General features: G+C 44.7%; 1 protein-coding gene across 2 annotated transcripts; it reads left to right on the plus strand.

Moving 5' to 3' along the window:
* The first annotated feature begins 14803 nt into the window (after window positions 1-14803).
* Window positions 14804-25693, plus strand: YIPF6 (Yip1 domain family member 6). 2 transcript variants are annotated; one of them, XR_014784888.1, is made up of 8 exons: window positions 14804-14933; window positions 17242-17370; window positions 17846-17924; window positions 18267-18309; window positions 19588-19713; window positions 20502-20659; window positions 21794-22272; window positions 23277-25685. XR_014784888.1 is itself a non-coding variant. In XM_084814274.1 (7 exons), the coding sequence occupies exons 1-7, from the start codon at window positions 14880-14882 to the stop codon at window positions 21907-21909; spliced, it is 705 nt and encodes a 234-aa protein (XP_084670400.1). In that variant the 5' UTR covers window positions 14804-14879; the 3' UTR covers window positions 21910-25693. The 2 variants fall into 2 exon arrangements, 1 of the variants encoding a protein (XP_084670400.1); XM_084814274.1 differs by having other exon boundaries at window positions 21794-25693.
* Window positions 25694-26445: the final 752 nt, after the last annotated feature.

Genomic DNA, 26445 nt, shown 5'->3' on the forward strand with positions numbered 1-26445 from the left:
CTTTAGCAGGAGCAGAAAATACCATGCAACAGCTTATGCCTGCTTTAATGATGTGGAGGAGAGGCTGAGATAGGATTCACACACAAGCATCCCAGCTGTGTTAGTTTGGCTCATGCTTGCAGTGTGCTCACCCGTCAGTCCGAGAGTTGGACGTAGGCATTGGGAAGAATAACAGGGCCTGCTGGACTTTCATCTACACATGGCAAATACAGAGCGTCTGCTGAAAACAACAGCCTTTTACTGAATTCCCCCAGCCCCTGGTCTCCTCTGTAATGTCTAGTACAGGCATGGGGAATACACAGGCTGCAGGCCACGTGCGGCCCCCGATGCACCCTCCATTTTTTAAATTAACAAATGGTATCCATAGTGACTACAGAGTGCCCAAAGGGCCAGACAGATTTAGCTTCTTTGCTGCTTGGGAGTGCCGAACAGGTTGAACTTAGCTTCAGAACAAGCTAATTGTAACCCTTGTAGTGCTCTGTAGCCCTGCAGAGGGATTTTCTTTCTTTAAAAAAAAACCTTGGGGGTGCTCCGCAGACTGTGCTTTGCCCCATGGAGTGCAGCCTGCTTGGGGGAGGGGGGGTCTAGGGGGCAAAACTAACCCCCAGAACCCCCACAGTTGCCCACCCCTGGTCTAGAATAATTTACTTCATGTCCTTGACAGCACGTTGAGTGTTTCATCAGTACTGCTTCGTGTCACCGGCTGCTACTAGTGGGAGTAGGGAAACACACTGTGTGAAGCCACCAGGACATTAGGTAAGTTGTACTACTGCAAGTTATGGAGGATACTGCATGTTGTGGAGTCCACACGGGACTGCCATTTCTGGGAGCAGCACTGCAATTCTTACAAGGTGTCGTTTCACTCTCAGTCTGAAAAATCAACGGTGCCACAAGAACTGAAGCATCCCTCAAAGCAGACCAAAACCGAGATGACCTGTTAGCATCTTGCCCTGCCATTTCTGACTCTCCTTGTAGATGTCAGGTGAGATGTGGTGGGATGCCTAAGCTCCTCTACCTTCACTTGGAAGGCTTTTCCCTGCCCCCCTCCTGCCCACCTAGTTCATAGGCCAAAGGCTTTTACCTAGAACCAGGTACTCTTTCTTTTGGGCATTTCTGGTTCATGCTGTCTCCTGGGAGGGGGGGTTAGGATGAGGTGGGAAAGAACTCCTCATCCTTCATAGACCTTTTAAAAGCATCAGAGCTGTGCTCTCATTTGTTTCTTGGCACACTAACTGCAGTGTGTGGTTTACAGAGCACAGCATTTCTCTTATTCTGTAGCTGTGATCCAGCAAATGCGCAAGTGGGTAGAGCAGTGGGGCTGTGCGCTGACTGCCTGCGGAACAGCTGAATTCCTCCCAATCTGCTGTTTGATGGGTGGGGGGAGCAGGGGCTCAGCTTCTCCCTCCCAGCTTCCTGATCAGCAGATTAAGGGCTCTGTGTATGCAGCCCTGGATGGTGGGTCAGGCTGAAGAAATGCACAGCACCCATTTTCTGCACTTGATTCCCCATACAGCTGGGTCAGGGGCATCTGTCTTCCAAATCATCCTTCCCCTTTTGTTTCTATCTTCCTGTTTTTCTTGTTGGATTTGAGTTGATTCCTTGGTTTGTTCATTTATTATATTTCCTTACCACCCCATAGCCGAAGCTCTCTGGGCAGTTTAACATTTCAAACAAAGTGCATGGCTAGGAGAAGCACAGGGCCATCAACCCATCCTGCATTTTTCCGATGTCACCTTTTTACAGCACCAAGTGCTAAGCCAAAAATTGGCTCTCTTTTTAGCCCACTATTGGCAGCTGTGGCATACCATGGAATGCATCTCTCGCTTGCGTTTGTTTTATTGGAAAGAATGTAATGATTTAATGAATGTTTCAAAGACTTTTTAAGGATGACTGCAGAGAATCTGGTATGGACTGTATCAATACTGGTGCAGTTACTTGACTTCAGTATTAACAGACTGAAATGTGTTTTGATTTTCATTCAGTATTATAGCTGGTAATCTGACTACATTCATTCCCATTTGCTAGAAAACTACTGGTTTGAAGAGTTTGGTTGAAGATGCTCCTTGTTACAACACCTCCAGAGATGTAAAGCCTGAAAATGCAGGCAGGGTAGACATTTAAATTTGGCTAATAAGTTAGGGTTCAGGTAGTTACTGAAAAAGATGGTGTTTCTCCTCAACCTTTGAGAGACTGTATCACCTTGTAGAAACTAAACTACACATTTTAGCTAAACTAGATTTTGATTGGGAATGCATTTTGGTGTTTGCTACTTACCTTCTGAATAAAGTTAATTCATTTTAGAAAAAAGGTTACCTGGCCACAGTTTCTGAGATTATGTGGCAAGGTCTTTCCAGTTGCTCTTTTCTTTCGCCAACCCCATTGCATATGTTCATTTATGTGGCTCTGGGGTTTTGTTTTGCTTTTTTTAAACAGGGATTTGCAAAATACCTTAGGGTAATGTTTAGAGTCTGCTTATCATTTAGTTCACTCTTCCTACAAGATATACACACTAATTGTCTTGTGGAACTACTTTTATGATGACTCTGGGTACAATGTCACCCTTCCCCCCTCCCCCCCAAAAAACATAAAGGGAAAAGAGAAATCTTCTGCCTGTTAATTAGGTTCCCTAATTATTGTATTCATTGATATAGGTGAAAACTGTATCACATGTTGGAATTAGAAATGGCAGCCATATCATCAATTTAGTAAACTGAGGTTAATATATCATTCATTTTTAGGGGTCATTAGAGCTTTTATCAGGTAAATAGCATTATATAGCCACAGTTTGTAAGTTGGTTTGCACAAGATCTTCAACCAGCGGTCCTCAGAGTGTGAAGTGGTCTCTCTTCAAAAGGGCTTGGATTGTGGCCATTGCCCCAGTGTGTCTCTTTATCTGTGTAGCTGCTTACCCCTTGTTCGTTAGCGCCTGCAAATCATCCAGACCCAGGGATGGCACAAGACAGACCCAGTTGCTGTTCCTCCTGCCATCACCAATTCCCATGCAGGACCTTATGGTAGTCTGCTTGCTCTGACCCTTGCCTCCCCTTCATTGTGAAATCTGGACCACCAGCATATTGTCTTTTAAGCCATGCCTGCAAACAGTCATATCTGGATGCTGAGATTTCATCCTGTGAAAAATATGGGCTATTTCAAATGTCCTGCTTTTCTTTCAGTTTGTTCATGTTTCAGTGCCTGTGTAAATAGAATATAGCTTGATTGTGAATACAGGCCCAAAAAGAAATGCCCTTTTTATTTAAGCGTGACAAGTTGAAACCAGGTCTTTTTGTGAGTGTCTTGTGAAACAAGGATCTCTGTGCACTGGAACTGCCTTCATCTCATGGGCTGTCATGTGAGCAGCCCAATTCTATGCATTTTTACTTGGAAATACTGTACATCCCGCCGATTTCAACAGGGCTTACCACAAGGTAAGCGTACATACAGTTGAAGCCAGTGGCTCTGATCCGCAAAGCAGCAATATCAGTTTTCAATCAGATGATGACTGAGGCCTGGCAGAATCTTGCTGATCTTCCATTTCAGCATTTTTTGGAATGTTCCTATAACTTAGTCCTATGATCTCTCCACCAAAGAGATTTTACAAACACTCCAGATAAGAAATAAGTGGTTATGTGAATGTTTCTCCAACATTACACTGTGTTCCTGAAGACTTTATTTGAGATTAAATCTCATTCATCTTTTATAGGGCTTGGTTGTAAACCTACAGTTATAATTTTTAGTTGAATGCACTGTGAACAAAGCCTTGTGTTTTGTTCACAGCAACACTGATGCTAAGCAGCAGCAAGACTGTAAAAAGACTGTAAACACCCAGTAGTCAGCTGGAAGTAGCCAATTTTAAGAAACATGGAAATACTCTGAAGTACAATAGCATTGCTTGGAAAGTTCTGTTGATGCCCCAATTCAGGGAGATGGGATTGAATTCAAAACTATACATGACTTCCTTTGCTATGCAAATTCTCCTGTCACTGGATGATTCTTGTATAATGAGATCACATGGAAGGTTGTGTGTGTCTGAATGTTAAGCATGCTTACATGTAAGCATGGAAGCATGCTTACATTAAGATGAATGGCAGTTAAGTGCGTTGGGGCATGCTGGCTGAGGCATGCTGGAAGTTGTAGGACTTTCCTCTGTCTAAACCTGCATAGGATTGTGACCTTAGTCCCATTAACTTTAATGGAACTAAAGTAAGATTAACTCTTGTGAGCTGCACACACTATTTGTTTTGTAATGTTACTTTTAACAGCTACCTCAATCTCAAAAGCTGGCAATCCATGCAGTCATTGGGAATCTGATGGCGTGTCTGATGTCTGTCTGTTTTCCCAACACAGCATTCTATGATTCTGCCATCAGAAAATTGCAGGATCAGTCCGTGGCAAGGGAGTGATAGGTTGAGGATACTGATTTCAGTGAACCTGAAGTGCATGTTCTGATAATTAAATGCATGCTTGAGTATAATCTTTAATACAGATGTTTAATGAAATCCCCTGAAATTGGAGTTTTTCATAATGAATGAATTCTTCATTGTTCATTGAATGTTCAAGGCTCTACTGATTTCAAACCTATCGATCACTGCACAGCAGGCAAACATGTATATGATGCAGGACCACCCTCACAAGGAACATTTAGAGGTGTTGGATAGAAGGATGCTGAGAGCGGCCACGTTTTTATAGAGTGTTTTAAATTAGTTAAATTAGTTAGGGGGTTGGACTCGATGGCCTTGTAGGCCCCTTCCAACCCTACTACTACTACTACTATTCTATGAGTTTAGCCTGCAATCATGTGGCCCCTGAGTGAGCGTTCCAGGGGCCATAGGATTGTTGGGATCTCCTTCTCTATGGGCCAAGAGAAAGCTCTGTCCTCAGAGGGGGAGATCCCATCTTGCAACTCCCCTCCCAACTCCCACAGAAACTTCTGCATCACCTCCCTCCCTGATGTTGGAATTCCAGTGTTGGGAGAGGTAAAAAGGGGGCAGATTGGAGGTGTGATAGGGGAAGATCAAGGGAGGTTTTGGATCCACAGCATGCAAAGTTCTCCCAGTCCCCATACATGCCCTCAGCACGAGGGGAGGGAACTTGCGCCAACCACGAAGCTGGCATAAATAATGACTTTGCTGAGAAATAGGTTAAAAAAAAACCTGGAAGTGGAGGGAAGGAAGGACAGCATGAGGCTGGCAGGGCTTTGGAGGCTCCATATTGGGCAGCAGGATTGCTCTGCCCATCTTAATGCAATAGACGACGTACAGTCTTATCAGCAATATTCTCCACAGACCTGAAATACAAAAGTTTCAAAATATTTGGATTCACTTCTTGGTTATAGTTTGTTGCAGTTCTAAATAAACATCAGCCAGTGCTGGAGAGTTTTGATTGTTAAAAGGGATCTGTTGAATTCCACAACAGAAACACTTCTGTTTTTTCTCAATTTTTTTTTTTTTTATTTTACGTGTTTTGATCTATTGAAGCCAGGGATTTCTTTTGGAAAATCATACAGAGTTTGTATTTCTTCTTTGTAAGTTATTTTTGAGAAAATAGTAATAATAATGGTGTATGTCATTTATATTTTTTGTAAGCTCTCCATTGCTTACAAAGTAATTTGAAATGTAATCGCTTTAATAGTTGGGTTTCTGGGATCCTTGTTTTATTTTGCTGGAGGAAATTCAGGGCTTAATTTGTGAATCCCCTAAATTTTTCATGTTTCATGTTTTGTATTTGCAGTTAAGAAATAAAAGAATAGTATTTGTTTTCTATAAGATTTTATTTTCCTGTATAATAATGTCTGAACATTCTATAGTGTCATAAAGGTACATAAAAACAAAGGGCTTGCAGTGGGAGGGCGGCAGTTTGCAACTGTTAAGGAAACATGACAGAAGAAGAGCACAGACTGTTTTCCACAGCCACTGAGGCTAGAACAAGTATTTGTGGTTAAAAATACCGTTAGGTTAAACATTCAGAGAAGTCTTCTCATTGTAAGATGACATCAGCCATGAATGAGTTGTTTAGAGCAGGGGTGAGCAGAGGGTAGATCTGGATCCACTAGTAGATCTTGGAGCGATTTTTAGTAGATTGCCAAAGGTTCCTGATTCCCAGTTCTTTCTGCTGTTGTATATTATATTGATGAAATGAAAACATGGGGAAACCTCAGAACTCTACAAGCATGCCTTTGCACCAGGCTCCAGTTGGTGGGTCTTGGGATTTTAGTAAAAAAAAAACCAAAGTAGGTTCTGGAAGCCTGAAGTCTGTCCACTCTTGGTTTAGAGAGGTTATGAAATTACCTTCCTTGGAGATAAATCTAGATGGCCCATTTGGCAGGGAGGGTTGACTTTCCTTAGGAAAATATCCTGGAAAGGGTGACTTGTAGCCCAGTCCTATGCATGTTTACTCAAAAGTAATCCCCACTATGTTCAGTGGGGCTCTATCCTGGGTAAGTATGCTGAGTATTGCGTCCTTAGTTACTTATCTGTTTTTACATTGCAATTCACTGTAGGCCAGGAGATGAGGGGCACCATCACACGAGACTTTTATCATGCACTTGTGGTGGGTCACTCACAGAGGTTTGTGGGTCCTTTTCACAATGTCGTCAACCTCCAGGGCACATCCAGAGGTATTTCCTGGTTATTCCATGTTAAAAAGAGAGAAAAAGAGATCTGGAGATAATGAGGTATTTAAATATCCTGGGTTTGCCCTACTGTATATATTCAATATTGCGCTATCAAAACAGCCACTAGATGGTGCTGTCTCATTGAGATCTATGAAACCTTGAAAATTATAAACTTCCCCTCTCAGCAATCATGTGGTCACTGTCTGGGAGCCTGCGGTAAAGGCGGAAAGGCTCCGTAACAGGAGGGCTGCAGGCTTTTTCTTTAAAGTAGAGATGCCCCAGGATTCTCCTAACAAAGAACTCTCAGCATTCAAACTCAACTACTTTTTCCAGGTGCTTTCCTGGGGCATCACAACAATTAAACCAGTCTCAAACTAGTTTAAATGTATAGTATAATAAAGCCTGAGTTTTCTCTAATGTAAATGTCCTGCATGGGCTGAAAAAGCTGATAACAGAAGATACTTTTTATGCACTTGCATTCTCAAGCCCAATTCAGTGTGTTTGGGTGGCGGGGGGCTGGGGCCTGACTCAAATTAAGCCTTGCCGATAGAGGAACAGCCACAGGAGCTTTCTTGATGAAAAAGGCTGAGAAGAAGGGTCAACGGAGAGCTGTCTGTGCTGGCCCACTAATCAAAGGACAGGTTCTTGGGAAGAGTAATTGAGCTGATCAAGATACAGACCGGCCATTGCATCGCTCTGCATTGCTCCTGCTTTTAAGGAACTCGTTGAGGGGAACCGGCTCCCAGGCCAAATGCATCTCCTATCACCCCAATTCTCCTTCCTTGGGAGGCTTTATGGGTAAACCATGAGATTCTGAACTCCACTCCCTGCCTATCTACTGTATCTGTTCTTCAAGAAAAGACTTCCTTCTTTGAACTGGATGCTGACAAACTGTTGAAAGTAAGAGACAAAAAGTATGTCCAGAAAGCGGGTACCGAAAAGGAATAGGAGTCAAGGGCAGAGCAAGGCCAGTTACCTTCAGTGGCTCTATCTGGCTCACCTGGAGGATACAGTCATGCCCATGACTGAGGTTGCAAAATGTAGGGCTCTGCACGGACCAGCTGCTTCTCTTCAGATGCCACTTCAGACCTTGTGAAGCAGCTCCACTTTGCTTCAAACCTATTCAGGCCCCATTCACTTCAGATTCGGATCTGAAGTGCGATTCAGGTATCCGAATCATTGACATTTCCCCATTGACTTGCATTGGAAAATAGAAACGACATCACTCTTTCAGTTTTCAAGATATGTATGTGAAATGTGGGGAAGTGTCAGCAGCTGTGGAGGGGATTCCACCCACCAAATTTCAGACAGTTTGGCCCATGGAGTTTTTTTGCTAGGTGGAGTTAAAATTTGATTCTTTCAACAAAAACTCTCAAAGCAAAGAGCTATAACTTTTCACTGTTTCCACAGAAGTGCATGAAATTTGGGGACCTCTCAGCCCCCATGGAGGGAATTCCACCTGCCAAATTTCAGACAGTTTGGCTCAGTAGGGTTTGCGCTAGGCACAGATAAAATATGCTGTTCTCAGAAACTGAAACCAAAGGCCATAAAGGGATAATTGGAGATGTTAGGTGTTTTAAGTGGTGATTAGGAGGAGGTCACTATCCCTAATCTCTGCTGTAGGTTTCTTTGAAGTGCAAATAGCCTGTCTCCCTACTACTACTAAATTTGGTAATCTGGGTCCAGATAAAGTTGGTGTCCAGGCTGTGGACTGCCAATTTGTCATCTAGGATTTAAGAGACAGTTTGCCTCATAATCTTATGTTGCTTCAACCCCTGGCAACACATTAAGCTCAACGTGGACATCCTCTTGAATGCTGCTCCGAGGCTGCAGCTGCTGTAGTCTTTGATATGTTCCCCCCCAAATCAATGTGGTCTCAGTCTATTGTAGAGCCCTTACCGCATATTTCGTGCAGCTGCATTGGAATGCTGTGAACAGTTCTAGTCTCCCCATCTCAAAAAGGATATTGTTGAGCTGGAAAAGGTGCAGAAAGGGCCAAACAAATGACATGGGGTTAGAAGCGCCTTCCCTGTGAAGAAAGGGCACACCGTTTGAGGCTTTTTATTTTAGAAAAAGGACACCTAAAGGTTGGCTCCTGGTGCGAGCAGGATGCTGGACTCGATGGATCTTTAATCCAGGGATGTTCTTCTTACATAGGTCAGTCAAATGTTCTTCTTACATAGGTCAGTCAAAACACATACATGAATGCTTCAGAGGTTGTACTTGAATCCTGGTAAACTGCAAGTTTTTACTATGAAGTCCTAAACATCGAATACTGCAATAGGGTGCAGACTTCTGTGTAAACAAAGGGGATCCGGCTGTTTGAGTTCTCCCTTAAGGCTGCAGTCCTATGCAGTGTTGTCTTAGTTTCTAAGATGGCCAAAATTGCCACCCCACATGCTTTCATATTTGTGTAAGAACATACGAATTTAAGTGTAAGTATTAACGTATGGTTAACTGCATGTTTATAGTATTACCTGGGTTAGGTTAAAAATCAACACGAAAATATTTCACTGTGGTTTGCTGCTTGTCTGGACATAGTAAAACAGAGCAACAAACAATGGAGAAAAGTGGGAGCTGATTAGAATAATGGTGATTCTAATAGACCATGTGTATGTACCAGGATAAAACTCTATTATCATTTTTCCTGACTGATTTTAACGGTCTCTGCTTAATGAAGTGTGCACTGTAATTACTCTCTCACTTTGCTTAATGCCAAAGAGAAAAGATTAATTATCCATAATACAACTAATTAACACTTTGAAGAAACAACCTCTCTCCTCTGGAGTGCCTCAGGGGTAAGACACATAATACTGAATATGACACAGAATGTGTCTAAAGGGAGAAAAGAACATAAGATCCCTGGCAATGTGTGTATAGTGCAGTCTGATTGGTTTTTTTGCTTTATTTAATAGAGCTCCATCATTATATACATAAATTTTGATCTAGTGATATATAACTACAATTTAAATTAAAATATGTAATAAACTCCTCCTGTTGTGCTGAAAACTTGGTGTATTCCATTTCTTCTATGAATATGTTAACTTGTCTGGATACGGATGAAATTGAATTTTGATCATTATTGTTGAACCAATGCAACCTGAAGATGTTCCCAATGCCTAGCCCAAACATTTTTGGCCAAACTGAATAAATTAGTTACCAGTAATTCTTGATTACTAGTAATATTAGCCTGGAATTTGTTTAAAAGCACTAATAAGGGATTTGGAACTAAAATACTTCTGCCAATTTGAAAGGTTACATTTCTGATACGCCCACAGTAATTCTGAGCTGATTAACAACTCCACTACATATGGAGCAAGTCTGCCCTTTGAACCTCACATTTCCAGTATTTAAAACTTACGTCTGCAAACATCATGTTAGGGCACAATCCTATGCATGTTTAGACAGGAAAAAAAAGTCCTACAACTCTCAGCATTCCTGATGCTGGCTGGGGTACGCTGGGAGTTGTGGGACTTTTTTCTATTTAAACATGCATAGGATTGCACCTTTAGTCAAATACCACTGAAAGAACCATTTATATTGTGTTTCCTGGAGTGAAAGACTTAACTGTCTGGGAAACACTTGATACTTCTTGATGTCCAGGAACATTTTACTTCTTGATACAAGTAAGTATTTTTATCCAACTTCGTTATGATAAAACTATGCCTAAATCCCTTTCCCAGCAGTGTTTAAAGTTGGCCTCCTTATACCATAATTAAGTAACCTATTATTTTCCGAAAAGTCCATGGTCTGAAATGAGGCTGAATCTGATTGCGAGGATCTCACTGGAACATGTGCAATACTGAAGACTTGCAACACGGCAGGGAAGCCGGCATCGCCAGCATCTGTTCCACCCAAGGGAGTCTCTGAGGTATTTATGGTGCGAGAGGGCAACCCGCCCTACTGCCGCTCAACACGGGGCAGCAGGAGCCTCCCTAGACCTGCCAAGGCCAAAGAGGTAGGACAGGGTCCCTGTATATCAAAGCAGCTTCTCTCAGAAGAGGGAGCTAGGAACAATATCCTAGCTCCAGATCTATTAAAGTTCATAGTTGGCTCCAGACAATTGCTCCTCCAAGTTATCTTGTATCCAGCCTCTGACACTTGTTACCTGGGGAGGCGTTTGGTGTCCTGATCTCCTGGAACTAGCCTGCCACCTTGCTGTCTCTTGCCATTCCCCTGTGGGGGTCCCAGCCTGGAATAGACTATTGCAGCCACCTCAAATAATACTGAGCGTTGGGGCATCCACCGGTGGCTCCTCTGTGTCTCTAGCAGGGAGAGGCCATGGCTCAGCGGTCCCAGGTTCAATCCCTGCTGTCTCCGGGTAGGGCTGCAAAACTTCATACCTGAAACCCAGGAGAGCCTTCCTGCCGGTTAGCGTTGACAGTGCTGGGCCGGGTGGACTGATGGGCTGACTTGGTAGAAGGCAGCTTCTGATGACCCTGTGAGGGGGCTTCCCACTGACAGACCCCCTGAAGCGGAGACACCAGCAAGAATTGACCCTTGCACCATCAGCACGCAATGCGTGTGCTCTGCTCTCTAGTGTTTGTTCATCCCATCCTCACGTATGCCTCGGTTCCATTTCTTGGTGAGACGCTAATGGGAGACGCAGACTCAAGAGTTCTGCTGCACCTCATTCTTCCCACTCTGCCCTTGGACAGTAAAAGACAGCAGACCTCAGTGGAAGGAAGGAAAGAGTGTACAGCCAGGCAACGAACCACTCGATTTCCAGCAGTTGGGGGAATGCAATCATTTGTTTTGAACATTTCTATGCCACCCTTCAGTAGAAACTCCCTGAGTGGGGTGCCCCCCCACATTATTGCGCATAGCTGAAGGCTCTTCTTCACCTGTTTGATATATTCCTTTCCACTGCAATGGTCTTGCTGAGTTTAGAACAGGGGTGGTCATAAAGTAGATCAGGATCTACTAGTAGATCTCTGGCTGACCTGCTGTGGATTGGGCAAAGGATAACTCTCAGTTGTTTAGCAATAGCAACAAAAATTACTCTCTCCCCTCCCACCCCTGCCAAATTATACTACTGAAATCAAGAAAACTTGGGGTAATGAGTGGATTTTTGCATGGAAGGACTGTAAGCTTTGTTCAGCTGTGTGGTAATCAGAACAAATTCCTGGATTCGGAATACTTTAATTCAAAGACTTTACTTGACTTAGCTAGCATTACTTTTTTACTCTAGTGTAAGTACAGAGCACCCCAATCTGGATCTCGACCTAGTGTGGGGTATGGGGGCTTTAAGCCTTTTCCCCCTATCATGGGCCCACTCCTGCACCTGCAATTTCTATTGCAAAATACAGATCCATTAAACCAAGCAGGTAACTATTTGGCACTATAAATTGCACCTGTAGGGCTCTCAGTCCACATCTGGACCATAACATGGGGGATGGGTTAAAGCCCCCCTACCCCCCATGCTATGGTTCAGATTCAAATTGGGGCTCCAGCACTTACATTAGAGCAAAACCATTTGTGTATGTGTTTTGCGCCAGGCTCCAGTTGGTAGATCTCAGTGCTCCAGTAACCCCCCCCCCCCCAACGCACATAAATGCTGCACACCTGAAGTCTACCCATGTACAAGTGGAGAACTGAAGAAGGCTCAGCTGGTCCTATTTGCTAAGCACAGTCCCTGTTCTCTGGTCCACTTTGTCACTTGGAAATCACCATCCTTATTTCATCCCCCCACCTTTTTTTTTTAACCTCTTGGAGATGCCTTATTCAACATTTCTCAGTGCTAATTGTTAACTTTGCATTGTCATCCTTTAGGGTTCAGCCCCTTCCCTGGGCTCTCTAGAAGATCAGTCTGTAGTGGTGGGCTGGTGAGTGGATGTGTGAATGCATCTTGTATAGTGTGGATGAGGTGGATAGGGATAGGGAGACGTTTTTCTCCCTGCTTCCTAATATTAGAACCTAATAAGGTCAAGCAATGAAGCTGAATGGTGGAAGTTTCAGGGAGGGCTCCTTCACACAGCACATAGTTAAAACTATGGAAGTCACTCCCTCAAGATGCAGTGATGGCTGCCAGTTTGGATGGCTTTAAAAGGGGTCACAGTTCACAGAGGACAAGGCTATTAAAGGCTACTCCACGAGCGGGAGGGTGCTGTTGCACTCATGTCCTGCTTGTGGGTTTCTTTGGGGGCACCTGGCTGACCGCTGCGAGGGCAGAATGCTGGCCTGGCCTTTAGTGTGATCTTGCGACATCCTTCTGATGCTCCTCTTTGGTGCACATTTTACGTGTGAAGACAAAGGCCCAGAGAGACAAATGGCCCAGAGAGCTTCAGCTATTGGGCGATATAGAAATGAAATAAAATAAATAAAGGCACCACGCAGGGGCGCAGGAGGCTGCCTTTTCGCACTGCAGATACTGAGGCGCATTTCGAGCTCAGACAGTGTTTTAAGCAGAGGATTGTGGGTCCCCCATTGACCCTTCATCAAAAGAATCGCCCAATCCTCGGCTTTTACATCAGCAGAGAACATCCCAGCGTGAATGAGTACGGCATTTGCTCCACACGTGCAGCACGGCTTGCTGAGTCGGCCTGACAAGGGAGGGCCCCAGGAACATGGATGTGACCAGTGGGGGCTGCGGGGCCCCCAGCCCGTGTGCCAAGTGCAGGGGAGGGCGAGATTCTGGACCATCCGGCTGCAGGAGGCACTGCGAGGTCTGCGCCGTTGAGCGGGGAAGTCAGGCTGGGGACGTGTGACCATGGCATGAGTCAGCTGTGCAGTGTTGGTACTCAGGATGCCACCCTCCATGCTGCGGGGGGCTGGCCTGTTGAACACGCTGGGATTTCTGTTTTATTGACTATTCTAAAGCCTCTGACTGTGTGGATCATAACAAATTGTGGCAAGTTCTTGGTGGTATGGGGATACCAAGTCATCTTGTCTGCCTCCTGAGGAATCTGTATAATGATCAAGTAGCAATGGTAAGAACAGACCACGGAACAACGGACTGGTTTAAGATTGGGAAAGGAGTACGGCAGGGTTGTATACTCTCACCCTACCTATTCAACCTGTACGCAGAACACATCATGCGACGTGCTGGGCTTGATGAAGCCAAGGATGGAGTTAAAATCACTGGAAGAAACGTTAACAATCTCTGATATGCAGATGATACCGCTTCGATGGCTGAAAGCGAGGAGGAGCTGAGGAACCTCATGACGAAGGTGAAAGAAGAAAGTGCAAAAGCTGGGTTGCAGTTAAACCTCACAAAAACCAAGATTATGGCAACCAGCTTGATTGAGAACTGGCAAATAGAGGGAGAAAACATGGAGGCAGTGATGGACTTTGTCTTTCTAGGCGCAAAGATTACTGCAGACGCTGACTACAGCCAGGAAATCAGAAGACCTTTACTTCTTGGGAGGACAGCAATGACAAATCTTGATAAAATAGTGAAGAGCAGAGACATCACACTGACAACAAAGGTCCGCAGAGTTCAAGCAATGGTATTCCCCGTAGTAACCTATGGCTGCGAGAGCTGGACCATAAGGAAGGCTGAGCGAAGGAAGATAGATGCTTTTGAACTGTGGTGCTGGAGGAAAATTCTGAGAGTGCCTCGGACTGCAAGAAGATCAAACCAGTCCACACTCCAGGAAATAAAGCCAGACTGCTCACTGGAGGGAAGGATCTTAAAGGCAAAACTGAAGTACTTCGGCCACATGATGAGAAGACAGGACACCCTGGAGAAGATGCTGACGCTGGGGGAAGTGGAAGGCCAAAGGGAGAGGGGCCGGCCGAGGGCACGGTGGATGGATGATATTCTGAGGCGCCGGGCTCGAGCTGGGGGGAGCCGGGGTGGCGGCGGCCGACAGGACGCTCTGGCGCGGGCCGGGCCATGCCGCCACGAAGAGCCGGAGGCGACTGAGCGAATAAACAACAACAGCGACCCCCACAAACGTGCTCAGAAGCGCGGCGCGGATGTACCCCCGCCCCGCCCCCTCGCGCAGGCGATGCCCCGCCAAGGCGCACCTGTCGTCGCTGCGCTGCTTCCGGGCCGGAACGGCGGCGGCCCGCGGGGGGTCTCGCGCTCTGCCCCCACGGCGAGAGGCCGCCCGTCCCCAGCGGCCTCGCGGCTCCGCGCCGGCGCCGGCCGGGCCGGGCCGGGCCGGGCCGGGCCAGGCCTTTTCCGTCGCCGTGGCGACGGCGGCCCCGCTGGGCGACGTCATCGCCGGCAGCCGCCCGTCCCTCTCCGGCGCGCGCTGGTGACGCGAGGGCTGTGTGCCGTCAATCCACGTCGCGGCTCCGGAGCGGCGGCGGCGGGGCCGAGATGGCGGCGGCCGAGGAGGCTGTGGCGGGGGCCGGCGGGGCCACGAAGCCGCTGGTGGGTCGGGGTCGGGGTCGGGGTCGGGGGGGCCACACCTGCCCCGCTGGCAGGCGCCGGGGGCCGGGCCGGGCCGGGCCGCGGAGGGCGGGCTGGGCCTTCCCTCCGGCCGGCGGGCGGGCGCGCGCGGCAGCCTCGGCCCGGCTGCTCCCGCCTCGGCGCAGACGCGGAGCTACCCGACGGGACTCCCGCCGCAAGAGGCCCGCGGCGCCTCCTGCCCGCTCGGGGGCCTTGGCGCTGCGAGACGGCTGGGGCGCTGGGCGGCGCGTCCGGCGCATTCGGGCAAGGCCCGGAGCCGAGGGCGGAAGCGGCTCGCCGCGGCTGGAGGGGCCCCGCCCGTGTCCGGGCGCGCCAGCGGCTTGCGCGCGTCCTCCGTGGGCGCCTTGGGCGGCCCGTGCGGGACGCAGCCGCGCGCCTGCGGCGGGGGCCTGGCCCGGCCCAGCTCTTGTTTTCTGCCGCGGGCGGTCCGCAGCGCGGCTTCACCTTTCCGCTGGTGTGCCAGCGTGGTGCGAGTGACGGCCTGGGAGCCGGGAGACGCGGGGTCGCGTCCCCACTCGGCCGTGGGAGCTCGCGGGGTGACTGGGCCAGCCACTGACTCGGCCCAGCCTACCTCACAGGGTTGTTGTTGTGAGGATAAAACGGAGAGGAGGATAATGTAAGCCGCCTTGGGTTCCTTGCCAGAGGGAAAAAGGCGGGGTATAAATGCAATAAATAAATACATAAAAAGCACTCAAGGCGTGTATTAATTATGAGGGCACTTGTGTGTTATTGCGTATTTATTTAAGGTAACTTTATATTGCCTTTGGAATAGATGACGGCCCTGTTCCTCTGTGTACAGAGGGAGTATGCCTGTGAAGAGCAGGTGCTCAGGATAAAGCATAGAAAAGGACGTCACGGACTTGTGGGATTCCTGCAGCTGGCTGGTGTTAGAAGCAAAATACTGAACTAGATGGACCCGCCTTGGTTGGGTCCTTGGAACCCTCTCCTTGGCCACAGTTTACTGCCTTTCCTCTGCTTTCCTCCCATCTGGGCTCACTTCTAATATTGGCGCTCTGCACACAGGGAAGCAGTGTTGGAGGGTGGGCTGCAGGGAATTACACCATAGGTGGGAGAGGCACCCCCTGCCTGTGTACCCCTCCCCCCCAGTTTTGTACTTGATCAGGGCAAACTGAGGTTTAAATGCAAATGTGCTGCAGCTTGAACTTCAAATGTCTCTTTGAACATTAAAGCCACCACAGATCTCCAGAAATAATTGCAACCCCCAACTGCATGAATTATATTTAATAGGAATAATTTTATAGTGCTCTTGATGCTCGCAGTACTTTAAAATATTGTTCAGTCCCAGTGAAGCAGCCTGCTGTAAACACATTATTTTGCAAATGGGGAGTTGAGGCTCTATTGGGTTTCCTGTCCTACAGACTGCTGTTTTTTCCTTGGAATCATTCTATTGCACTTCTTAAAATCCCTTTTTGATGCTCTCAGTACTGAGGGAATAACTTATTTCCAACTCTGGAAATAAAATACACTTCGTAACTTTACAAGCAATGTTAGTTTTAATGCGGTTGTTGTAACTGCACTGTGGTCTAGCTTTTATATGTTTATCCTCCTAATGCTAAAGTGTAACACATAGCCCACCCCTGCAAGTACTGCTAACTTCAGGATTCTGTGATCTACTTTGTTTTTTACAAGAACCGTCAAGTTCATCAGTGGGAGCCGTGAGCAAAATAGTTGCAAGGTGTGGGGAGATGGATGGACGTAGTGCCTCTGAGCACATACGCAGCCCAAGAATTTGTTACCAGTATCAGAACTGAGCTCACAGTCCTTTCCTACAAAAATCCACTCCTGATTTCCCCCAACTCTCATTTTAGCAGCTTAACTGGTGGTGCATGGTGGTGGGGTCCTTTTTGTTGCTATTGTTAAAACAATTTGGGAGTTGGAAATCCCTGAAGATCTAATGCAGCTCATCCGATAATCATCTGAAATCTCCTGATAATTCCCAACAACGAGTTTTGTGTCACCTTAAAGTCTTAAAGAATACTGGCATATAACTTTTCTGGAATACTATCCACTTCATCAGATGCATGCAGTTAAGTCCAACACATCTGGAGGTTGGGAATAGCGGGAGTAGATTGTGGTGCGCTGCGAGTTGCCTTTCTTCACGGATTGAAAAATCTTCTGAAATACAAATATCTGAAGAAAATCATCTAGTCCTACTCCAACCATATTTATTATTAATTCACTTTCAGACGTAGCTGACTAGATGCTTAGCTTTTGGGCATGTTTTTAAATGCTTGTTGAAAACATTTAGTTTGCAGGACTTGCAGATGTGTCCATATCAGAAGACATTCCTGTGGAAGGTGAAATTACAGTTCCTGTGGGGGCTCATTCCCCTGATGAAGACTACTCCACACTGGACGAGCCAGTTAAGGATACAATTGTAAGTATCTTGTCAAAGGTGGGGAAGAGGATAGAAATTGTTTATTTAAGATTGATATCTTAAAACAGTTTTCTAAGTTTCCAGGCATCGGCCTCTGTGCTAAATTACATGGCCCCTTCAGGTGAAGATATATTTCCATATTAATTTCTGTGAAGTGTCAGGATGTCTGGCGTGCTGCCCATTTTCAGTGAGTGTGCAGCAGACTGTGTCTTCATGAGCAAGATTGGAAAGATGGTGGTACTTAAGAACCTTGTTGCTGCTTTCCAACCTTGCATGTGAGTGGCATCTAGAAATTTGAAATAATGCTTGACCCTGCTGTAGGAATCAATGAAAAGAAAAGTGCATCACAAATCTTACTTTGCCTTTAGTGTGTCTGCAGCTTATTAATGTAAATGTGGTTTGCACCTTACCAATCTGTCCTTTTGACTAAAAACCTCTACTGTAGAGTAATTAGATAATTGCTTGGACTTTTCAGATGCGAGATCTAAAAGCTGTTGGGAAGAAATTTATCCACGTCATGTATCCCAAAAAGAGCAGCGCCCTCCTGAGAGACTGTATGTACTAAAGTAGTTTCAGAACTCTGAAAGCTGTATAAGTAAATCTGAAATCCTTTGCTCTCATTAAATTGCCTGAAAGCATTGTTTCAAGGTGGTGAATAGGACAAAGCATGCTGCAGGGTGAACTTCTGAGTGGAATGTTTGGTGGGCTAAGTTCAGGATTGGAGTGGCATGTCGTAATAAAATAACTGTCTGTGACATTTGGTGTAAAGCATTAAAAAAAAAGCAACCCATAAAATAAATGCGGAGATGTTGTGTGGCTTGGGGAAAGACGACACATTCTGCTTTAGCTTTGGTCACAGGACAGTCATCCATAGGTATTGTTTTCTTTCCTTACAGGGGATTTATGGGGACCATTAATCTTGTGTGTGTTACTTGCACTGTAAGTATCTGCTTTCCTCCCCCATCCAAACTTTTTGCTGCTTTTTTGTTTCTTGGGGGAAATGGCTAGAATTGGTGTAATACCAGCTGGAATACATATAAACTCTTAACTCTCTGGGGAGCAACTGTTTAACATATATGCTTGTCATCATTCAGCTTCCTACTACAGAAAGGATATTGCACTTTAATCTCCCTTGAACTGCTTGAGATAGTGACCTGGTTCATGTGATCAAAACGAGGCTCAAACAAGCCACGGACTGGGTTCAGACGTCATAATAACCCAAGGTGGCTTAATTAACCCATGGTGGGTTATTGCGCCATCTGGTGGGAGTTTTTTAACCTGCGATGGCTTATTTGGCCGAAGTAACCCACTCTGATAACCCATGGTCTGCAGAATGGGCTATATAACCCATCATGGGTTATTGTGTTGTTTGGCAGTCACCTGGGTTATTTTGGCTGGCTACAGAGCTGTGTGGGGAGAGCTGTCAAAATGGTGGCTGCTCTGCTCTTTGCTGGCCTAGTGCTTAGGAACACTAAGCGACCAAGCCAGCAGTGTAAATGGGGCAGGCGTTTACATTAAATTTAATTAATTAAATTTAATTAATTAATTAATTATTAATTATTAATTAATTATTAATAATAATTAATATTATTATATTAATATAATAATATATTATTATATTAATATAATAATATATTATTATAACATAATAACCCTGTTATAGGGTTATTTGAGGGTTGTTTAACTCTTCAATAAGCCATACTGCCCACGTTTGGATGTCACAATAAGTGCAGCTGGGCGGTGATTATGCAAATTGTGCCCAGCACACACCGTGGCTCATTTTTTAAGCCCTGGTGGCTTGTTGTGATAGTCCGAACTGGCCTAGTGTTTTATTTCAGGACTTTTGTTCTCTGCCAGCAGAGTCTCATTCAGGCCAGTGTAGAACATGAATAAAACAATGACACACTAATAAAACAGAAATTACATACTTAAAAGGTTATAATGCTATTGGCTTGCATAGAACACTAAAGCACTATTTTTTCATCCAGCTCTCAGGATTCTTGTAGGGCTAATTCAGTATAGTCCAGTTGTAGACAGTTGCTCTAACAACATTCTGCTGGCTCAAAGGTTCCAGGGTGCACATGGAGCTCCTTGGATTGCGAGGGCTTCTTCATTCATTTCAGTGAAGTGAGAAGCTCTGGAAAATGAGAGAGAAGTAACATAAAATATAAAAGATGTACCTTCTGTTTTGTGTTGATCAGTTTCTCTTTCCCATAGAATGCTTCAAGGAGGCGCAGCAGATAAAACAGAAGACCGAGGGCCTCAGTTTGCAGAAGTATTTGTTATCATTTGGTTTGGAGCAGTTGTCATAACACTAAATTCCAAGCTGCTTGGAGGAACCATGTGAGTGTGTAGTGGAGTTTTGATATAAACCTGTTCTCCTGGGGCAGGTGGTAGAGCTGGGGTTCCAGGGTTGTTCTGCAGATGCTCCTTTTAAAAGTGTTTATCTATAAATGTAGACTGATACAGTACAGTCTTTTTGTGCAATGAAGCAAAAGGACTTATGGGGATGTGGGGTGCTCTGTCTGAAAAGGACCTGCAGTAAAAATCTCCCTTCCTGTTGTAATTTGTAAATCAGGGAGACAACTAATAGATCTAGGTCCGCCAAATCCTTCAGAACAAGAATGGCCAATGGATTGGCTGCAGGATGCATCATGTGTGCAAAGCATGTTTATCTGGCCTCTGGATCTCCACAACATTTTAACCATCAACAAAAGGCTTTTGTGGAGCTTCATTCATGCAGAAAAAGAAACATATTTTCAGCTGTAAGAAATAGAGGCATACTACACTTCAGTGTGACATATCTTTTTGGATTTTGTGTGCAATATATAAATACACATATTGTATATCATTTTATTTTAATGTTTATATTCTTCCTTTTAGTAGTGTGTGCTTCCTGAACTCCATAACTGAAGTCCTTAATGCCAGGTGGTGTTAGCTTCATTATGAAGCCTGACCATTCATGAGGGGGGCAACTTGGGCAGCAAAATATTCTTCTGAAAAGAGAGGTGGCCTCTAGGAATTTGGCTGTCTCTGCTCCAGACAGAGTATAATACAGTCTCTTCCCCTCTCCCTCACCCCTTTAGAATTTAATGCATCTTCTCTCTCTTCCCTCCTCCCCCCCCCCCCAGATCTTTCTTTCAGAGCCTTTGTGTCCTGGGCTATTGCATCCTGCCTTTGACAGTGGCTCTGTTGGTCTGCAGACTTGTGCTGATGGCATCCCAGAAGACTGGTACCTTCATTGTGCGTCTCTTAGTAGTGATAGCTATGTTTGTCTGGTCGACATTAGGTAAGTTTGAGATGGAATGCAGCCTAGAACTGCCTCAGTTCTGCTTATAACTGTACACAGTTGAGGCCCCATTGAGTTCAGCAGGACTTCATTATCAAAACTGTTCTTTATTGTGGATGCTGCTTTCAATAAGTGGTAGTCTAGCTGGTGGCCTGGGAGTTACGTTGCAAGATCTTAAGATCTTGACAGTTTGTTTTAAAAACAGTAATTGCAGAAAATGGGGAACATAAGAACAACTCATTCCCCTGATGTTCTCCCAAGGATAGTTTTTTATTTGCTTCATTGTCCTGCCAGGAATACCATGCACAATTTTTGCTCAAAGGGAAGAAAAATACTGGTGTGATCAAATCACTTACATGGAGTTTGTCTGATAGAATCACATTTGACCAGCATTCTGTGGACAATTGGCTTTTGATAGGTTTCCTGGTGTAGATAAGAATATTGATGTTAATTCAATAAAATCCCAAGTAAGATGGGATTTACATTTTGTTCTTTACTTGAAATGATGTTCCATGTATTTCAGTAGAACTTAGTTCTTTGTAAAAGCACCGAGGACCACAGCTTAAGCTATCTGAAGTAAGGCATAGGGTTTGACTGGCGCATTTCCATCCAATTTAAGAGATTGTTTCTTTTCACAAGCTGAATTGCTTACTGTGATGCTTGTGGGAACTGCTTTTCAGTAAAAATTAGATGAATGCTGTTGAAATAATGCAGTCTGTAAAGGGGCATTTGTTGGCTTTTTTTCTTTAGTTTTAGCTTGGATCAGTTCATTAAAGGTATTCCAGGAGCAGATCTGCGGTGTACACAGGGGGCTTCAGGGGGAAGGAGAGGATGGGGAAGTCTCGTTGTGCAAGCTAGTTTCTCATTGTGCTAACAAACGCTAGCTTCCCTTTGCACAAGCATTGGTTTCCACTAGCGCGTCAACATTAGCAGTAGCAGCACGTCACAGTTGGATACCACCCAATGTATGTGATCTCTTTCTGTTTGGCAAAGGAAAGTGTTCCCAGTGAGTAAAGCTAATCAGCTTGGGGCTTCCTTTAGATTCAGAGTTACCATCTAAATGTTTAGCTGCTGCTCTTCAGTTTATATTCACAGCGAGTGATTTCAAGTGTGCATTCTGTTGTTTCTTTCCAGCATCGACAGCCTTCCTAGCAGACAGCCAACCTCCAAATCGCAAAGCCCTTGTTGTCTATCCCATCTTCCTTTTCTACTTTGTTATCAGCTGGATGATCCTCACCTTTACACCATAGTGAATATAGAATAAGCAAAGACTGAAAAACTGAATGAAGGTGGCTCTTGGTATTTTTGTGGAAGGCTCTTTCAGTAGTTGGCTTGTCCTCATGTTGTCCTCTAATTTATCTGTCTATATTTATAGTGTCTTTTGTGAAAAGACAGGCACCCCCAAGGCCAAAGCCAAGAAATGTGCTGTCACATGTGTTCCTTACTCTTCTGAGAGCACTACTGATGTCTATTTTATTTTGTCCTGCTGCTGTTGTAAATGTCCACTAAGGGGCATGCCTACCCTGTTAGGAGGATGCTGGTGATGGTGGATAGCTAAATAAACTCCTACCTTGGACCGTCAAGACTATTGATAAATGGACAGATACCCAAAGGTAACTACTTTACTGGAATTCCAGTCCCCAGTTGTCACTTTGTGTTGAATGGAATGTTGCCTTACGTATTTTAAAATATGTGTTGACCTTGGATAGGAGAGGCTTCCAAAATTCCTTCAGCATTCACAGGGCAGAAAGCGGTCTGAAGTTCGTTCAAGGGCGTTGTCTTTTTTTCTTTCATCTACTTCCCACTGCATGCCAAAAGAAGAGCTAAATGCAGTTACTCACACCTAGCCAAGTACATTAGAAGTTTGCTCCGCAAGGCGTGAACACCACCTGTGTCTGACGCATTCGACGTGTTTCATGCGTTGCAACAGTACGGGGAGAAATGCATTTGCCATCTGCCTGTTGGAGAAGATGTTGTGTGGATTGGACAGTTCCATTTTCCTTGCTGATCTGAATGCAGTGTATCAAATTAGGAGAAAAGCTTAAGTGACCTAGGATGTGCTAAATGAGCTCTGGCACAGGAGATACGTCCTGCAGAATGCATGTCTCACAGGCTCAAATACTTAACCTTGGAGAGAACAGGGGAATGTTGAGCAAAAGGAGTCTCAACCTATTAAATGGTTTTCGTGGCTTGGAAGTATTGTGAGGATCTGAAACCCAATAGTTCTTCACTGAGGTGGCATTTCTAACAGAAATACATTTATTTTCTTGCCTGGATCTTTAGGTCTCTCTTCATGCAAATGACAGACTTTCTGTGTAACTTCTGCAAGAAAATATGCATGTTTGGTTACAAAATGAGGAAAATCTTTGTACAGCAAGATACTATGTGTACACACTGGTATATGCCTGTGCTATATCTTCCTAGTGCCACATATTGAAATCTGTCGTGAAGCCTTCGGAAGAACAGATTGCTCTCCCAAAGGGATTATTCCTATAACCTGCTGTTGTCAAGCAGCAGGGCATCACAGTCAAGGCATGGATGGGGAGGGCAGTAGCTGACTTTTCAGCAATGTGCAGCTTAATACAATGTGATAATTTCTGATATTTTCTCATTACAGGGAAAATGGACTTGAGATAATGTAACATACCCCTTGGAGACTTAAACAGCAACAACTCAGAAATGGCTGTGTATAACATGCAGGATGCTTTCCTGAGTTCACTGCAATTGCATGCAATTTTTTAAAACTGGCATTTGGTTTTCCTCCCCACCGCCCCCAAGACCAGCCATTGGGCATTTCTCTCCTTCCATAGCAGCTAATGTTCTCAATAGCGACAGTTCAGATCGGAGAGACTGCTTTGCTCCCCTTCACGGCTTGCTATGGAACGTGGAAAGAACAGGCTGGACCGGGACACGTATTTATATGCAAAATGTTAATGCCCCGTGTTAATTTTGATACCTATTTTCAAACTTTTGGGATTATTTCTGTTTGACAAGAGTCCATCTGCTCTTGTAAGTTAAATAAAGCCAGTAGTGATGAATTATAGCAGTGTAGTGGGGAACTGGCCTTATGGAGTAGACAGCAGCAGACTCTTTGGCTCAGACAAATAAGGACTTTTGGCCATAGAAGTGTCCTCATGAACAGGAGTTTGGAGCAGCCTACCCCTACCTGATGCCCTCCAGATACATTGGACTACAACTCCCAACATTCTTAACTACTGGCCATGCTGGCTGGGGTCAATGGGCATTGAAGTCCAAAACATCTAGAGAGCACCAGGTTTGGGAGGGCTAGTTTAGAGAGTCACAACTCATCTGCACAAAAACTCCAAGAGGTCTCATCCTCTGGAGCAAGCCTATTGGCGTGAATGGGCCTGCCCTGAAAGCCACCTTTTGAGAACCAGAATGTCTAAATGGGTTTTCCCTTCATAAGGAAAGTTTCTTTTAAAATGCATGTTATGTCTCCTACATGCAGTATAGAGTGTGACCCACAGGGAGCCTTTAAAATTAGACTGCCAGTTTTGTTTTGTGCGTAATCTTAAAAGGTGGCAATCTCAGCTTTGCACTTTTAAGATGGCTCATCCTGTATATTAATACTGCTCCTAAGATATGGCCTGGAGATTAAACATAGAAAAAACTTTACATAGTAATTTTTAAAAGCAGTTTTAAAGAACAGCAACTGATTAGTTAAGATCTGAAATAATAACTTTACTATACTATGATAGTAAGTACTTGCTATGCATGTATAGGTACTGCCATCTTTCCATCACAATAAAGGCTCCGAGCAGAGTTACCTGCTTTAAATATTTCTCACTAGATCTCTCAGTGTATTGGCTGTCTAGTCTTACAATAAAATCAGCCTTTGTTTCCTGCCTGTAATCTGCCACACACTTAATGCCCAAACTTCAAGGAACCAAGCTGTATTTTTAAGTGTGGTAAGAAGAACCTTGTTCTACAAGGTAAGGGAGGAACTGTTGAGAATGACCTCTTACTTTATTGACAAAAGGAGTTCTCCCTGAAAAAATGCATCCAGTCCTGGCCAAGAAAGTTGTGATGTATAGTCAGTCCTGTTGCACTGTCTTTTCATATGGCACCTGCTTCTCAGGTCCTGCAAGGAGGTGCAATTATGTACATGCTTACCATGTGGTTGGTAAAGTTTTGGGCTTGTTTTTAACTTACGTTTCACTGAGCAGGACACTTGAGATGTGATACAAGCTAGTCGTTCTCTAGTAAAGTGATCTGCACAGTTTGAAATGTGGATAGGGCTTCTGAGCTTTAAGTACTCTGTTTAGAGCTTACATTGACCAGGTTCAGGCGACATGACAAACCATCTGTGCAAATTATGCATTATGCAAATCAGTCTCAGACGCTAGAAATCTTAGGGTTGAGCCATGTCCCTACTCAGGAATATGTAGCAAATACCTAAAATCCATGTGAATGTCCATCACAAGACAACTGCAAAAAGTCACCTCTTGGTAGAGGAGAGAACCAAGTATGAGAATTGGTCTTTAATGGAGCTAAGTATATACCTGCCCTGCTGCAATGATATGAGATGTATTGTAGACCCTGGGGGGATCAGTCTGGGAAAGGATGGACGAAAAGAACACTTTGAAGGAGAATGAGGCACAATCCTTCCTGGCTGTAAGTACCTCCATTGTGTAAATCATTGTACATGACAGAGTTGTATGCAACTTAAGTCCTCTGAGCACAATATATGATTTACACTACATATAGTCACAGTTGATGTTCTGTCGCAAACAGCAAGGTTGATCAAGGAGCTGGTGAAAATAAGGACAGATTTTTGCCCTAATAACCTGAGAGATGTTCTTGTTTTAAATCAACACTCAACTTAGTTAATGTTTTCTTCAAATTGCTGTTCTGTCACTGGCTGCGGATGTGAAAACATTCGCCTCAAATCTTGTTTTTAAACTTGGTTTTGTACATTTCACTGCTAGTCTGTGTTTGGAGTGTGGAATAAAACATGTACATTATTTAATTGTAAACTTTTATAAATTAAAATGCTGAAAGAGGTGTGTGGAGTAATTTAGTATCATGCAACACGTCTAGTCAAGGTGTTTCCTAGCTGTCACTTCCAAATTCAGGCATTTAAAGCTCCCAACCGACCTTCCTATCAGTACCCCAAATTCAGCGTAAAGAGGTACCTCATGGGATCCACTTTTTGGAGTAGGCAAGTTCTTGAGTTGTTCAAACTTCTCGGATAGAATGAAGAGTTCTTGGTCACAAATAAAGATGCAAAAAATCTGGAAATTTTGAAACCATGGGGGGGGAAACACTTTTTCCAGGGCATTTCAGGGAAAAACTGACATTTTGGAGGAAATTGAAATGTATGCAGCACTTGCTTTTTCGTCAAACCTAACCTTAACATAAAATGCATCACTTTATATTGGGCAGCTTGTAGTCCACCATTGGCTATGGGCCTCTCCATGTTACTCAGAAGCAAACAGGAGTGAATCACTCAGCAGCTTTGTGAGCCCCCTCTGACCAGTGTGGGGGGAGGTGCAGCCTGGCAGGCTGTTTGAGGTGGGCCATCGGTTCCCCGTGCCTGTTTTAAGGTTAAAAAACATCTCCCAGGACAGTTTACATAAAAGAACCCTATGCAGGTTTGCTGAAAAAGTAATACCTACTCTGGTGGAGCTTACTCCCAGGTAAGCACAGACATGTTTGCAGCTTGAAGAGTATAAGTGCCTTAGTTTTGTACAAACAAAATATGCCTAATACTTGAGACAGAGCACGTTGCAAACTGCTGCATCCAGTGCTACCTAAGCCAATGG

Source organism: Heloderma suspectum, chromosome 9, assembly GCF_057233095.1.
Source record: "Heloderma suspectum isolate Gila_16-S chromosome 9, 16-S_ref, whole genome shotgun sequence".
Classification (NCBI taxonomy): domain Eukaryota; kingdom Metazoa; phylum Chordata; class Lepidosauria; order Squamata; family Helodermatidae; genus Heloderma; species Heloderma suspectum.

Bases quoted from the DNA above. Each gene is read 5' to 3' on its own strand.
- YIPF6 (XM_084814274.1), top strand. From the start codon at position 14,880: ATGGCGGCGGCCGAGGAGGCTGTGGCGGGGGCCGGCGGGGCCACGAAG. The intron at 17,371-17,845 runs GTAAGTATCTTG...TGGACTTTTCAG, and splicing joins AGCCAGTTAAGGATACAATT to ATGCGAGATCTAAAAGCTGT. The intron at 19,714-20,501 runs GTGAGTGTGTAG...CCCCCCCCCCAG, and splicing joins AAGCTGCTTGGAGGAACCAT to ATCTTTCTTTCAGAGCCTTT.